The following is a 15,306-nucleotide window of genomic DNA, read 5'->3' on the forward strand; positions in this document are numbered from 1 at the left end:
ATTTGTGTCTGCCTGTTTTTATACAAGTAAACCATGGGCAATTTTATAAGAGCTTACATGAGCACATAAAACTCTATGGGGTATAGCATATTGGATACACACATGCTTTACTAAACCTCTGCTGTTTTATTGTAGGGTTGAATCAGTTACCTTCATCACATGAACAACTGGAAGAAATAAACAAGGTGAAAGAAATACTAGCAAAAAGGTATGCAATGCTACATACCCCATTTCTTGCATGGGAGCTACAATCCTCGGATTCTACGATTTTCACTGTGGAGCCCCCAAAGCTTTTGCTTCCCACTACTTACTGGTGTAGCCCCATGGTTGTCCTCATTCTCTTATAGATAAACAGGGTCACTGTCAATACTGGGCTAGGTCTCTTTTTTTCCGTACTGACCGCCTACAAACTCAACTGTGGGCTCTTCTGTTGGGGGGTAGAAAGGGGACAATGATGATGATAGAGAATGCCATCTTCGGGGTCCAGAAATACATTGTGTACCCTTAGATACAGGCAGCTGAATGGGATGGGCCCTAGGGGCCATGGCCTTATCAATTTCTTGTACCATACAACATCAGCAACCAAGGAGATGTGGATTTGGGGGGGTGGCGGTTGAAAGGACAGCTCTTACTTTGTTTGACCCTGGCAAGCAACATGATGTTGCATTATTCCTGCTCTTAGGGGTACTGAGGTAAACATCAGCCTGAAACATGCATGGTGTTCCAGAAGGACTTTAATGTCTCAAATGCGTAAAACAGAATTTATCCTGGCTATAATTCTTGATTAGAACCACTTTGGTTAGCAGAATTTAAATTAAAATCTGTGTCCATGATCCCTAAGTTTAACTTTTCCCCAGAGTCATCATTTCCTGAGTGTTTTGTAAAGGGAATGTCCTACTCCAGCTACAATCCCTCTATTTCATATCTGGGATCCTTTGCTTGCTCTTTCAAATTCTCATTGCACATCTCTTGATCGGCCTCCTCCAAGATGGGGCACCTGTTGTATGCGTTCTGAAACCTTTTCCTCCTTTAATAGCAAGGTATCTTCAACCATTTAGGTAACCTATAATTTCCTTTTTTTTTTCTTAGACTAGAATGTAACTGCATTTCTCAGGTAGGAAACTGCTTTCTGTTTCTCTTCTCCTTTCTCCTCAGGAATGGAGGACTGGAATAAAAACCTTCTATCTTTAACAACCAAGTCATAAAATGGGAGAAATCTTTCCACTATAATCTCTAGGTTAGAATTATATTCCTATTTCTGTCCTTAAATAAAAATAAAAATCAGACAAAAGATTGCAAATTAATACTGTCAAGTACTAAGCATGATGTAAATAGGAACAACAAACATTGTTTGAAATGTCTATATGCAAATGCCAGGAGCCTAAGAAATAAGATGGGAGAGTTAGAATATATTGCACTAAATGAAAAATTAGATATAATAGGCATCTCTAAGACCTGGTGGAAGGAAGATAACCAGTGGGACACTGTCATACCGGGGTACAAATTATATTGTAGTGATAGGATGGATCGAATTGGTGGAGGGGTAGCATTGTATATTAATGAGAGCCTTGAATCAAATAGATTGAAAATTCTGCAGGAAACAAAACACTTCTTGGAATCACTGTGGATTGAAATTCCATGTGTAAAGGGGAAAAGGATAATGATAGGAGTGTACTACCATCCACCTGACCAGGATAAACAGATAAATGCAGAAATGTTAAAGGAAATTAGGGACGCAAACAAACTGGGCGACGCAATAATAATGGGTGATTTCAATTACCCAGATATTGACTGGGTAAATGTAACATCGGACAGCTTTATGGAGCAGCTGGTACAGGAGCCGGCAAGAGAAGGAAAAATTCTAGACCTAGTCCTTAGTGGAGCGCATGATCTGGTGCGGGAGGTAATGGTGCTGGGGCCGCTTGATAACAGTGATCATAATATGATTGGATTTGATATTAGCATTGAAGTAAGTATACATAGGAAATCAAATAGGTTAGCGTTTAACTTTAAAAAAGGAGACTATGATAAAATGAGAAGAACGGTGAAAAAAAAACTTAGAGGAGCGACTGCGAGGGTCAAAAATTTACATCAGGCGTGGATGCTGTTCAAAAACACCATCCTGGAAGCCCAGGCCAAATATATTCCGCTTATTAAAAAAGGAGGACGGAAGACCAAACGACAGCCGGCGTGGTTAAAAAGTGAGGTGAAGGAAGCTATTAGAGCTAAAAGAAAATCCTTCAGAAAATGGAAGAAGGAACCAACTGAAAATAATAAGAAACAGCATAAGAAATGCCAAGTCAAATGTAAAGCGATGATAAGAAAGGCTAAGAGGGACTTCAAAAAAAGATTGCGTTTGAGGCAAAAACACATTGTAAAATTTTTTTAGGTATATTAAAAGCAGGAAGCCGGCAAAAGAATCAGTTGGACCGCTAGATGACCGAGGAGTAAAAGGGGTGATCAGGGAAGACAAAGCAATAACAGAGAGATTAAATTAATTCTTTGCTTCGGTCTTCACCGAGGAAGATTTGGGTGGGATACCGGTGCCAGAAATGGTATTCGAAGCTGACGAGTTGGAGAAACTTAATGAATTCTCTGTAAACCTGGAGGATGTAATGGGGCAGTTCTACAAACTGAAGAGTAGCAAATCTCCTGGACCGGATGGTATTCATTCCAGAGTACTGATAGAACTGAAAAATGAGCTTGAGGAGCTATTGTTAGAAATATGTAATTTATCCTTAAAATCGAGCGTGGTACCAGAAGATTGGAGGGTGGCCAATGTAACGCCGATTTTTAAAAAAGGTTCCAGAGGAGATCCTGGAAATTATAGACCGGTGAGTGACGTCAGTGCCGGGCAAAATGGTAGAGACTATTATTAAGAACAAAATTCCAGAGCATATTCAAAAGCATGGATTAATTATTATTATTATTAGCATTTGTATAGCGCTGAACACCTGACATAAAGAGAGACAGTCCCTGCTCAAAAGAGCTTACAATCTAAATAATGAGACAAAGTCAACATGGATTTAGTGAAGAGAAGTCTTGCCACACCAATCTATTACATTTCTTTGAAGGGGTGAACAAACATGTGGATAAAGGTGAGCCGGTTGATACTGTGTATCTGGATTTCCAGAATGCGTTTGACAAAGTGCCTCATGAAAGACTCCAGAGGAAATTGGAGAGTCATGGGATAGGAGGTAGTGTTCTATTGTGGATTAAAAACTGGTTAAAAGATAGAAAACAGAGAGTAGGTTTAAATGGTCAGCATTCTCAATGGAGAAGGGTAGTTAGTGGGGTTCCTCAGGGGTCTGTGCTGGGATCGCTGCTTTTTAACATATTTATAAATGATCTAGAAATGGGAGTAACTAGTGAGGTAATTAAATTTGCTGATGACACAAAGTTATTCAAAGTTGTTAAATCGCGGGAGGATTGTGAAAAATTACAAGAGGACCTTATGAGACTGGGGGACTGGGCGTCTAAATGTCAGATGACGTTTAATGTGAGCAAGTGCAAAGTGATGCAAGTGGGAAAGAGAAATCCGAATTATAGCTACGTCATGCAAGGTTCCACGTTAGGAGTCACAGACCAAGAAAGGGATCTAGGTGTCGTCGTTGATGATACGTTGAAAACTCCTGCTCAGTGTGCTGCTGCGGCTAAGAAAGCAAATACAATGTTAGGTATTATTAGGAAAGGAATGGAAAACAAAAATGAGGGACGTTATAATGTCTTTGTATCGCTCCATGGTGCGACCGTACCTCCAATATTGTGTTCAATTCTGGTCGCTGCATCTCAAAAAGGATATAGTGGAATTAGGAAAGGTGCAGAGAAGGGCGACAAAAATGATAAAGGGGATGGGACGACTTCCCTTTGAGGAAAGGCTAAAGCGGTTAGGGCTCTTCAGCTTGGAGAAAAGACGGCTGAGGGGAGATATGACAGAGGTCTATAAAATAATGAGTGGAGTTGAACGGGTAGATGTGAAGCGTCTGTTTACACTTTCCAAAAATACTAGGACTAGGGGGCATGCAATGAAGCTACAATGTAGTACATTTAAAACAAATTGGAGAAAATACTTCTTCACTCAACGTGTAATTAAACTCTGGAATTCGTTGCCGGAGAATGTGGTAAAGGTTAGCTTAGCAAAGTTTAAAAAAGATTTGGATGCCTTCCTAAAAGAAAAGTCCATAGACCGTTATTAAATGGACTTGAGGAAAATCCACTATTTCTGGGATAAGCAATATAAAATGTTTTGTACTTTTTGGGATCTTGCCAGGTATTTGTGACCTGGATTGGCCACTGTTGGAAACAGGATGCTGGGCTTGATGGACCTTTGGTCTTTCCCAGTATCGCAATACTTATGTACTTATGCACTTATGACATGTAGTAGAAGAATGTTTTTTTCCAGTGATTTCCTTTTTGAAGTTGGCCAGTGCTGTGATAGGATCTGAAGCCTGATTGAGTTCGTGGAGTATGAAGAATTTGTTGATATAGTCAATTAGCTGGTTGGCTACTATGCCTTTCATTATTTTGGTCATTAGACATACGGATCCACTGGCCTGTAGTTTGAAGTATCACTGATGTTTTTCTTGGCATCTTTAGGGATTGGTGTGAGCAGTATGTTGCCTTTTTTAGTGGGAATCGGCCTCCCTGGAACATATAGTTCAGATGGGATGTGAGTTGGTCTATGAATCGGTCAGGGGCAACTTTTAGTATGTAATTGGGACATGTATCTAACATGCAGTAGGCAGAGGAGAATTTTCTTAACACTTGAGCTACTGTCTCATTTGTGGATTGTGTGAAGGTGGTCCATGTCCTGTCCACTGATGCTTCTTCTGGTGGGTGGTCAAGTTCGTCTATGAGGGTTTTGCAGTTTATGTTGCCTTGTATTATACTGTTCCTTAGTTTGAGGATCATCTCTCTGAAGAATCTGGAGAGTTCGATTGCTGACGGAGGGTCCTCTTTCACCGTCATCAAAGGCTCGGTGTTTACTAGGTTGTTTATAATTTCTTTGTGTCATTACAGTCTGAGCCTATATGCTCTTTATAGCGTTTCTTTTTAGCCTGTCTCATTTGTGTTTTGTACCTCTTTTGAGCGTCCCTCCATGCAGATTTGTTTGTTTCATTTTTTATCGTCCCTGCTTGTTCTAGTCTTCTGCAATGGGTTTTTGCCACTTTCAGTTCTTTGTCATACCATGGGGCTGCTGTGTGCCTCTGCCCAGTTTTTGTTTTCATTGGTGCTATAAAATGCAGTATGTTAGTGCTTCTTTCATCCCATTCCGCTAGGAATTCTTCCGTGTTAGTCATTGGTGACCATTGATCTAATTTAGTTGCATTGATCTTTCATCGTGTTTTGTACAGTGTCCGAGTTGGTGGAGTCTTGTGTTCTTTTCAGTAAAGGGTCAAGATTAGCTTGAATTGGTCAGACAATGGAGTTTCTGTCCATATCAGATTGTGTATTTTGAAGTTGTTTTCCTGTGTGAATCTATAAGCTAGTAGGTCTGTGGGATGGGTGGTGGGTAGTGGTCACTAGTGGTCGCTGAAAGTCACATAGTTTGAGGAATTTGTCACATTCTTTGTCGCTTTTTGTTTTCTGGTCATCTAAGTGAAGATTAATGTCTCCTATTAATATGGTGTTGGGGTTGGCTACACATATGTTTGATATGAAATCCATGAAGTTTGTTAGAGTCATTTTCCATTTTCCTGGGGGTCTGTAGAATAGAATGCAGCATAGTTGATTGAGTAGAGTATGGTCCTTGATTTTAATTGAGGTGATTTCCAATTGCAGTGTGATAGATTCTGTTCTGGCTTCTACTGTTACAAAGGATCTGTAGATTAGTGCTCTGCCTCTTTTCCTGTTTCTGGTCCAGTGTATGATTTTATAGCCTGGCGAACATAGGTCCAGAATAATGGGGTCTTCTTTGTTATGGATCCATGTTTCGTTTAGGATGGCCAAGCCAAGCCCTTCATTGGTTATCCAGTCTTTTATTGTTTCTGTTTTGTTTACTCCTGATCTGGCATTGATGTAACCCACTGGTATTGGTAGGTAATCATCTTTTGGTAGTATGACTGTGGTTATTTTCTTTAGTTGATGTTTACTTGGGTCTCTGTGTTTTTTGGTTTCCTTTCTGGTCGTTTGGGTGTCTATTGAGTTGTTTTCATTTTTCGGAGTGCCTCATCCTGGTGATTGGGTTCTGCCTGGGAAGAGGTTGGCTCTTCCTACTGGATGACACAGTTTGCATAGTATTGGTATGTTGTTGCTTTCGCCTTGAGTCAGGGCAGCTGTAGGTGTTACTAACGTTAAGGTGAGGGAGGTTAGTGTGATGCCTGGTCTCTGGTTCTTTTTTTTTTTTTTTGTGACAGTGTGTGTGTGTGTATGTGAGTGAGTTTTGGGTAGTCTTTTTTTTTTTTTTTAGGTGTGTGTGTGTGTATGTGTGCATCTGAGGTGGTCCATGGTTTCTTTTTCTTTACCTGGGGTTTGTGAATTCCTTATGCAAAGAGTTTTCTAATGGCAGGCTTTATTCTGTCCCAAAAGCAGTGGTGGTGGATGGGGGAGGTCAGTGCTTCAATTGCCTGCACGGCACAGCTCTCAAGGCTAGTCTACCACACAGCTGCTTGCGGTCTTGGCTTGCTCCACCTCACTGTGCTGATCATGAACAGGGAATCTTTGCCAGCAGCGGTGTCAATGGGCTGACAATGTTGGCACCTCAGTTGACTGTGGGGAGTGGTTCCTGGCCTGTTCTCCAACTTCTCTAATTTATCCTCTGGTGTTCGTCCCCCTTGCACCCGTTGATGGCACCGAGCTCGCCTCACCACGCGGTGCTGATTACAAGGGTGGAATTTCTGCTGGAAGCGGTGGTTGTAGGGTGAGAGGAGTCAGCATTCCATCTGCTTGTGCAACCCAGCGGGGTCTCCGGTCAGCAGGGTTGTAGCCGCTCGGCGGCCAGCAGCAGCTCTGCCTCATCTGGTCCACTGAGTTCGCAGGACAGTGACTAGCGATGGTCAGGGCTGGACAGCTTTCTCTCGCAGCATGTTCGGGGAGACTCAAGGTATGGTTGAGTTTCCGCTTCTGATTCTTGACTTGTTGATAGCCTCTTGGTTGGACTAGGTTGGGCTGGGAGTTGGCAGGCCTCCATCCAAGTTCGGGCTTGATTTGAAGCGGTCTGGCTCCAGGAGCTAATCGCTTCCGTACCTTCCTAGTTGGCCACCATATTAGGGTTCTGAGCCATAGCGGGCAGGGCTGCCAACAGGAGCTGGGACAGGAAGGCCTCTGGTTTTCTCTTTCCATTGTTTAGGAGTAATCTTTGATTTCAGCTTACTTTTTCACAACATATTTCTTCAGTTCTTAAAGTGGGTTTTTTTGTACTAAGACAGTTATTTTGTGTATGTAAGTTTGTGGATTCAGAGGTTTTACATATATTTTATTATGCACATCTTATGTCTCAAATAGATTACTATAATGTGATCTATGCTGGGATTTCTCAGATCAATCTAAAACATTTTTAATCACTACAGAATACGGCTGCACACTTCTTGTGCAAAGCAAAATGAAGGAATCATGTTACTTCTTTGTTTCTAAAACTGCATTGGCTCCCAGTAAAGTTTCAAATTCATTTTAAAATTCTGACATTAACTTTTGAGGCTTTGCATAATGGTATTTCAGATTATCTCTCTGTTCTAACAGTGTCTTATGTACCTCTGTGCCTTCTACAGTTTCTTGATGACTGTAGATTAGTTTTACCTGGCCTATCATGGGCACGTTGGGAATCTACGTGTCATAGTGCTTTTTTTCTAGCTTCATGGAACTCTCTACCTTCTGAGATTAGACTAGAAGTACCTTTTACACAATTTAAATCTAAATTGAAGACCTATTTATTTCAATAAGTTTTTGGGTTATGGGAACATTTGATGGCAGTAAGTAATCAGCTTCAATATAAGTGGTATGCTGCTACCTTGAATGGTCTCTGGAATGAATGAATTGTATCTGTAAGTAATTGGAGTTCTTTTCTATTTTAGTTTTAATTTAAATTGGCTAGGTTTTGTTGTGACCGAGATTGGCAATCCAGCAAGTTTTAAAATAAACATATTCTGGCCACTTATGTGTGTTCTTAACTCTGAATAGAATTACTCTCTATTGGGGTAATCATATACAGATGTTTTCATGCGTAAAGGCCTTTTATATAATAACCCAGAGATTACACATGTAGAAGTAAGCATGGTGACAAAACACATACTGTTATGCAAACTAGCCGTAGTCTTGTTCAAGGGTGGATTTAGGGTGGAGCAAGGACAGCATTGTGATTTACGTGCATAGTTGATTAAGAATGAATACATTATGCACGATCATTTATATCAACTCTTGAAGATGCATAAATGTCCATTGCTTCATCTGATAATGTTTTGTGTATATACCAAATACAAAACATTCACCCTGGCACGCCTTATGCTCTTTTGAACCAGGTGAATGTTTTATATTTGATATATTAATATTCTTTGGTCCCTTTGGTTAGGTGCGGCCTAATGGTTAGTGCAACAGGCTTTGATTCCAGCATCCTGGGTACAATTCCCAGTACAGCTCCTTGTAACCCTAGGCAATTGCCTCTGGTTCAAAAACTGAGATTGTGAGCTCTCTAGGTAAAGAGATAGTACCTGCTTATAATGTGAGACTGTTCTCTGCTTTGAACTTGATGGTTAAGTGGATTATAAATGCCTAAATTGTTTTATTTCTATCTAAGGTTTGGTAAGAGTCGAGGTTCCTCACTATCAATTGATTTAATTGGTTACCTGGATCAGATCGCTTCTCAGATTGGCATCAAACCCAACATTCCACGTCTCTTCCTCACTGATCCAAAGTTGGCTCTGCATGTGCTCTTTGGCCCATGCACACCAAGCCAGTACCGCCTGACTGGACCAGGGAAGTGGGATGGAGCCAGGAATACTATCCTGAAAACTTGGGACAGGATTCTGAAACCCACAAGGACCCGAGTTGTAAAAGATGTTCCACAACGCTCATTAATGCTTCTTGGATTTCTTTGTTTTATGATTGTGTTGGCTGGTGTGTTTATGATTCAGTAAGTAAGTGATGATTCAGGCCTAAAATTTTTACATCTCTAAAGGGCAATTCTATAATCAAGGCACCCATATTTACACACCCCTGGCACACATAAATGTCTAGAATACTAGCACTTAAGCACATATGTGTACACATAGCTGTGAAAGTGCCAGCAGGACAAGTAAGCGCTATTCAGCAAATACCCGCTTAACTTACCTAGCACGAATTTGCAAGGGGCATATACACATGGGTGGGGCATGGGCAGAGCTCTCACTTACACATGTAACATACAGAATTCTTTAAGTTACATGTGTCCCTGCCCTCTTTTATCAAGCACGGCTCCCAGTGCGGTAATGCAGACAAAGCCTATTCACTTTGAATGGACTCCATCGGCATAGCCACGTGGCTTGATAAAAGAGGTCCTTAGTGCCCGCACTTATTCCAGATCTATATCTGCTATAACTCTGGGTGCTTGAATGTTAGGTGCACTGATACTGGGTTACATTAGTGTTCAATAACAACATCTGTGATCCTAGGTGCTATTATAGAATGGGCTCCTACTGTGTGACCTCGGGGCACCTAAATGGAAGTACCCAGCTTAAGAATTTCTCCCTATAGTGTCAGTTTTGATGAAACCAGATTTTAGTGCATTTAGGGCCAGATTCTATTTAAGGCGCCTAAAAAATCCGCATGATAAACATTTCAGCTTAAGTGTATTCTATAAGTGGCACCTAGATTTAGGCACTGTATATAGAATGCACTTAGTTGATATCTCAGCGCCTTAAACTACGTGCCTCCTTTACACCAATGAAAACGTGGCGTAAATTCCAGCGCATAGATTTATGTGCACTAGGCCATATTCTATAACTACGCGCGTAAATTTTGGAACCCTACAAAACACCCATTTCCCTTCTTATGGCCGTGCTCCTTTTGAACTGCGCACATTAGAATTTAGACGTAGTTCATTACAGAATGCATTTAGCGAGTTGTGTGCGTAAATTCTAATTATTGCCAAATAGTGCACATTATTGCTTGTTAAGTGCTGTTATCAACACTGATTAGCTTGTTAAGCCAATTAAAGTTACGTGTGTTGTTATGGAATATGCCTGGATTTTGGCGTGGATCTCTAGGCGTATTCTATAACATTATAGAATAATGTGTGTTGTTATAGAATATGCCTAGGCTATATATGGCCACTCTTGAGAGTTATGTGCATTCTTATGTAGAATGCACTGAAGTAAACGTGGTGGGGGCATTTTCGATATGCCATCTAAATTTGTTTTTGGATGTTTTGCGGAAAATGTCCAAAAATCCAGTAGCAAACATGGCCATTTTCAAACCAGAAAAAAAATGTAGTCTAATCTAATCTAATCTCGCACTTAATATACCACTAATTCCTCAAATGGGTCCAAAGCAGTGTACAACAGTAATAATTAAACATACAGTTAAATAATTACAAATACAATTTGCACAAAATCATTATAGGATAGACTAAATCAATTAGATAGCATTTACAACTAAGTGTTCATTAAATAAAAATGTTTTAAGGTTCCTACGAAATAGACCATAAAAACTTTCTAATCTTAAATCTGAAGGTAAGGAGTTAAAACATGTCCAACTTTTTGTTTCAAAAATGGCCGTTTGCTAGTCATTTTTGTGCTTTGTGTGTCTATCTTTTGTAAAAAAAAAAAAAAAAAGAAGTCCAAGTGAAAAACGCCCCAAAACAAGCCTTTGGGATGTATGGAGGGGGGCCAGCATTCTTAGCAGACTGGCCACACAGACACCCCAGCAGAGCAGAGGGGCACCTAGGGAGTGCTGCAGTGGACTTCACACAAAAGGTCCCAGGTACACATCTCACCATTAGCCCCTTATATTGTATTGTGAGCCCTCCCAAACCCACCAAAAACGTTCTGCACCCAACTGTACACCACTGCAATAGCCCTTATGCCTGCAGGCATCACCTATATGTGGGTACATTAGGTTTTTGGTGAGTTTGGGAGGGCTTACTTTCCACCACAAGTATAACAGTTAGACTGGGGTATTGGGCCTGGGTCCTGCTCTAATAGGTCACAGGATGAATCTTTTTTTTTTTTTTTTTTTTTAATTTATTTATGCATTTATATTTATATTTATATAATTACAAGTTAAATCACTTGACATGAAAATAATGCTAATACAACCAATATCTCTTAGGAAATTTACCACATATAAATTGTTGAAGTTCCTTATTAGCATCATAAAAGTCCACAATTTAGGAGTCCAATGATACAATTATGGAGATCAAAAGGAAAAGACAAAAAAACAATCTATCCATTTAGATCAAGACGTAAGCGTTTACAAGCTTGTTATATTTGTTCCTAAAGAGGCTTTTTTCTTATTTTGAGATGTTATAAATAGGGTCAGTTGAGAAGGATCAAAATATACATATTTTACAGATTGATATGAAACCAAACATTTGCAGGGATATTTTAAATAAAAAGTTGCCCCTATTTGTAATGTTTCCTGCTTCATTTGTAAGAATTTCTGTCTACGTTTTTGTGTCTCTCGTGCCAGGTCTGGAAATACCCGGACTAATAATCCTTTAAACAATTTTTCTCTTACTTAAAAAAATTTTTTTTGTATCCAGACCTTATCTGTAAGTAATACAAAAGTCACTATTAAGGTAGATGGTGTTACTTGTTCTGAATCAGATGTTTCTAAGAAAGCCGAAACATCTAAGGGCTGATTGTTCCCTTGCACCTGTGAGTTCTTTTCAGCTTTTATAGGAATGTAGAAAGCCTGTGTCACTGGAGGAATAAGATCTTCATTTAGGTTTAGAATTTCTTTACAGTAGAGCTTCAACATTTCCCTTGGGGAAATCAGAAAATGAAAGGGAAAATTAGTAAAATGTAAATTATTGCCTCGAGAGGCATTTTCAAGAAACTCTGACTTCCTCCTCAGGTTTGTCAAGTCTTTAATCATCGTTGTTTGTATTAACTGTATCTGTTGAGTTTCTTTCTCAACCTTGTTTATCTGTGATGACAATGTTTTAATTTCAGTTTCCATTTCTCTCACTTTCCCAGCAACAACAACTATTTCTTCTTTCATTTGTTTCATTTGGGGGCACAAAGCCTTACCAAGATCCGCTATCAACATCCATAAACTGTCTAAAGTCACTTCCACAGGTTTTTTTTGAAAACTTGTAATCAAAATATCCTCTGGCTCACCAAATTGTTGCTTTGTCTCCGTCGCAGCTGCTCCTCTTTTATCCTCTACAGTTCTTAAAGCGGCATATACAGTTAAAGTTGGGGTTAAAATACTCCCACTTTCATCCAATATTTGTAGACTTGCCTCCCATCCTGAAGATCCCGCTAACGCTTCGGTATTCGGGTCCTCTGGAGCCAATATCGGAGAACTGCGAAACGCCGGTTGAGGAGGTGGCTCTCTTCCGTCGGGGCTCAGAGTAGCTTCCAGCCCATTGCTCTGCCCGCTATCTCCATTCGCGGGTTGAGCCTGCAGACCGCTCACCGACGGCGTTACCGAGCTTGCGGCCCTCTGCAAATACTGCGTTATTAAACCCGATGAGGCAGACGTTCTTTGCTGCTGGGAGGCGGCAGCAGCAGCTCGTCCTCTCCTCTTCGGCATATTAAAAAGGAAAAAAGAAAGATTCAAGGAAATGCAGAGGAGCACTCAAACGCGTCCGTCTCGACCGGCGGCCATCTTGGACTCCCACAGGATGAATCTTGCAACTTAAACACTCATGGAACTGATGAATTTTCAAAAGTGTTGTTTATTGAAGGAGGCGGTAAGGGCTCCGGCAGTAAAAGACTGCAAAAAAAAAAAAAAAAAAAAAAAAATAGGGGTTTTGTGGTTAAGTGGCCGCATGCAGATTTTTTTTATTAGCGCATGGCCATTTACTGCCTCCATTTACAAAAAGAATTTTTATAGCCACTGTAAAAAGTGGCCTGGGCATGTGGCTAATCCATGCCCCCACACTGCCATGGACCACTTTTTACCACAGATTAGTAAAAGGACCCCTAAGTTAATAAGGTAAACAGTTCATTAGCAGAACACTGTATTATTCCATGAAATGATACAAAAACATTTTTATAAAGTAATGAAACATAAAATGCAGCCTCTAACTGGAGGTAAATACAGAGGAAAATGTTCAAGTGGAAGCAGAAGCACATGCACATGTGTTTAAGGTATTATCACATATAACTATAACCGTAAATGAATCACAAATTCAATCGTCCAAAAATATTTGAATGAAATGTAAGAAACTATAATTTAGGGTGAATAATGCAAAATTCAAAATAAGATGACTTTTGTAAAGGAAATCGAAAAATATATTCATCCACAGGGTTCAAACAAGAGGACATCCTGTGAAAAACTAATACCTGTGGAAGCGGGTTCAGCTCCTGCTACTGCCTAACAGTCCGCAGTGGGTTGAGATCCTGGGGAACCAGATTCAATTCCCTCTGCAGCTGTGTGTGACCCTGGACAAATCAGTGAGGGGTCCTTTCACTAAGCTGCGGTAAAAAGTGGCTTGCGATAGCATAGGCGCGGGTTTTGGGCGCATGCAGAAATATTTTTCAGTACATGTACCAAAAATGCGTTTTTAAAATTTTGGCTGAAAATGGACGTGCAGCAAAATCAGAATTGCTGTGCGTCCATTTAAGGTATCTGACCTTACCGCCAGCCATAGACCTAGCGGTAAGGAATCTGTGTGGTAAGGACCTACATGCGTCAGATGCCACTTGGTGTGCGTCCGCTACGCATGTCTGAAAATAAAAAATATTTTCCAGACGCACATAGTGGACGCACGCCAAAAATTAAATTACTGCAAGAGGCATGCGGTAGTCAGGTGGTAAGTTCATTTTGGTGCACATTGGGCATGCGTAGAGCCTAATGCGGCTTATTAAAAGGGGCTTTTAGCCCTCTATTACCCTAGGACCGGTACCATATATACTCAGTTTGTGAGCCCATTAATACTAGTACCTGTATAGAAAAATTGTATTTGTTTGAATGCTGTCCCTCATTCTATGTATTTTGCCTAGAGATCCGTGCCGAAATCCAAATGTATTCTGCAACAACGCACATAACTTAATTGGCTTAACAAGCCAATCAGCATTAATAACAGCACTTAACATGCAATAATGAGCACTAATTGGCAATAATTAGAATTTACACAGACAACTCGCTAAGCATATCCTGTAACCAGTGCACCCAACTTCTAACACATGCAGCCAAAAAGGGGTGTGGCTATGGTGGGGAAATGAGCATTTCATGAGTATTCTGAAATTTATGTGCGTAGTTATAGAATATGGCCCAGTGTGCCTAAATCTATGCACTGGGATTTACGCCATGTTTTCACTGGTGTAAATGTATGCGTGTAGTTTTAGGCGCTGGGATATCAACTAAGCGTAATTCTATATACCATGCCTAAATCTAGGCACCACTTATAAAATATGCTTAGGCGAAAATGTTTACCGTGCAGAATTTTTCCCTGTATGCCCATGTGAAGGCCTCAGCAGTATATCAAATGCACTGAATAATAATGTGTAGAGAAAGTAGTTACACAAGCATACATGTGACAGATAGTTCTGTATTGAGTAATAAAAAGGATGTGTATGTGATGTGTGCCACAGGTATAATAAAGTGTGAACTGTACAATGGGTAAAAATTAAAAAGAATTATTGTGAAAATACTGTGTCCTTTATTTATTAAGCGGGCCCATCCCATAGCACTCATAAAGAGAGCTATCATCAGAGAATGAGTGATTGAACAGCTGTGCCATATTAAAAAGATGCCAAAGAGAGAAAAAAAAAAAAACCCTGCTGATAACGTCACAGGCAGTGATCTGGAAAAAATTGTTATGGCAGTCAAATAATAAAACAAGGGCCACCGAGAGACTGGGCCAGGCCTGGGACAAGGCCGCTCCCAGGCCCCCCTCACCCGAGGTCGCCGGGCCCCCCCTCCACTCACCACTGGGCCCTCTCTCCACCCCCGGGCCCTCTGCACTGACCTTAAGCGCCTCACCTTCGAAAGCACAGCAAGCAGCGGCAGACCATTCCTTCCTTCTGTGTCCCGCTGTTGTGGAAGTTATGTCAGGCGAGGGCGGGACACAGAAGGAAGGAGTGGTCTGCTGCTGCTTGCTGCGCTTTCGAAGGTGATGCGCTTAAATTCAATGCCAGGGAGCGACGGAGGGCGGGCGGCTGGACTGCAGCGACGGCGCCAGGCCCCCCCCCGGAGGCCCGGGCCCAGGGAATTTTGTCCCCC

The 15,306-nt window shown here is 40.9% G+C and overlaps 1 protein-coding gene and 1 long non-coding RNA gene across 2 annotated transcripts in view; both read left to right on the forward strand.

Moving 5' to 3' along the window:
• Positions 1-9,768, forward strand: part of LOC115471938 (dimethylaniline monooxygenase [N-oxide-forming] 2-like) — a 69,978-nt gene extending 60,210 nt beyond the window's left edge. The window contains exons 8-9 of the mRNA XM_030205924.1: positions 136-208; positions 8,729-9,768. Coding sequence (XP_030061784.1) covers positions 136-208; positions 8,729-9,068 — 413 coding nt within the window. The 3' untranslated portion in view covers positions 9,069-9,768. The remainder of the gene's footprint in view (positions 1-135; positions 209-8,728) is intronic.
• A 1,235-nt stretch (positions 9,769-11,003) lies between these two features.
• Positions 11,004-13,062, forward strand: LOC115471939. Its single transcript, XR_003942448.1, has 2 exons — positions 11,004-11,111; positions 12,760-13,062. It is a non-coding gene; the product is annotated as an uncharacterized LOC115471939 (long non-coding RNA).
• The last annotated feature ends 2,244 nt before the right edge of the window (positions 13,063-15,306 follow it).

Source organism: Microcaecilia unicolor, chromosome 6 (assembly GCF_901765095.1).
Source record: "Microcaecilia unicolor chromosome 6, aMicUni1.1, whole genome shotgun sequence".
Classification (NCBI taxonomy): domain Eukaryota; kingdom Metazoa; phylum Chordata; class Amphibia; order Gymnophiona; family Siphonopidae; genus Microcaecilia; species Microcaecilia unicolor.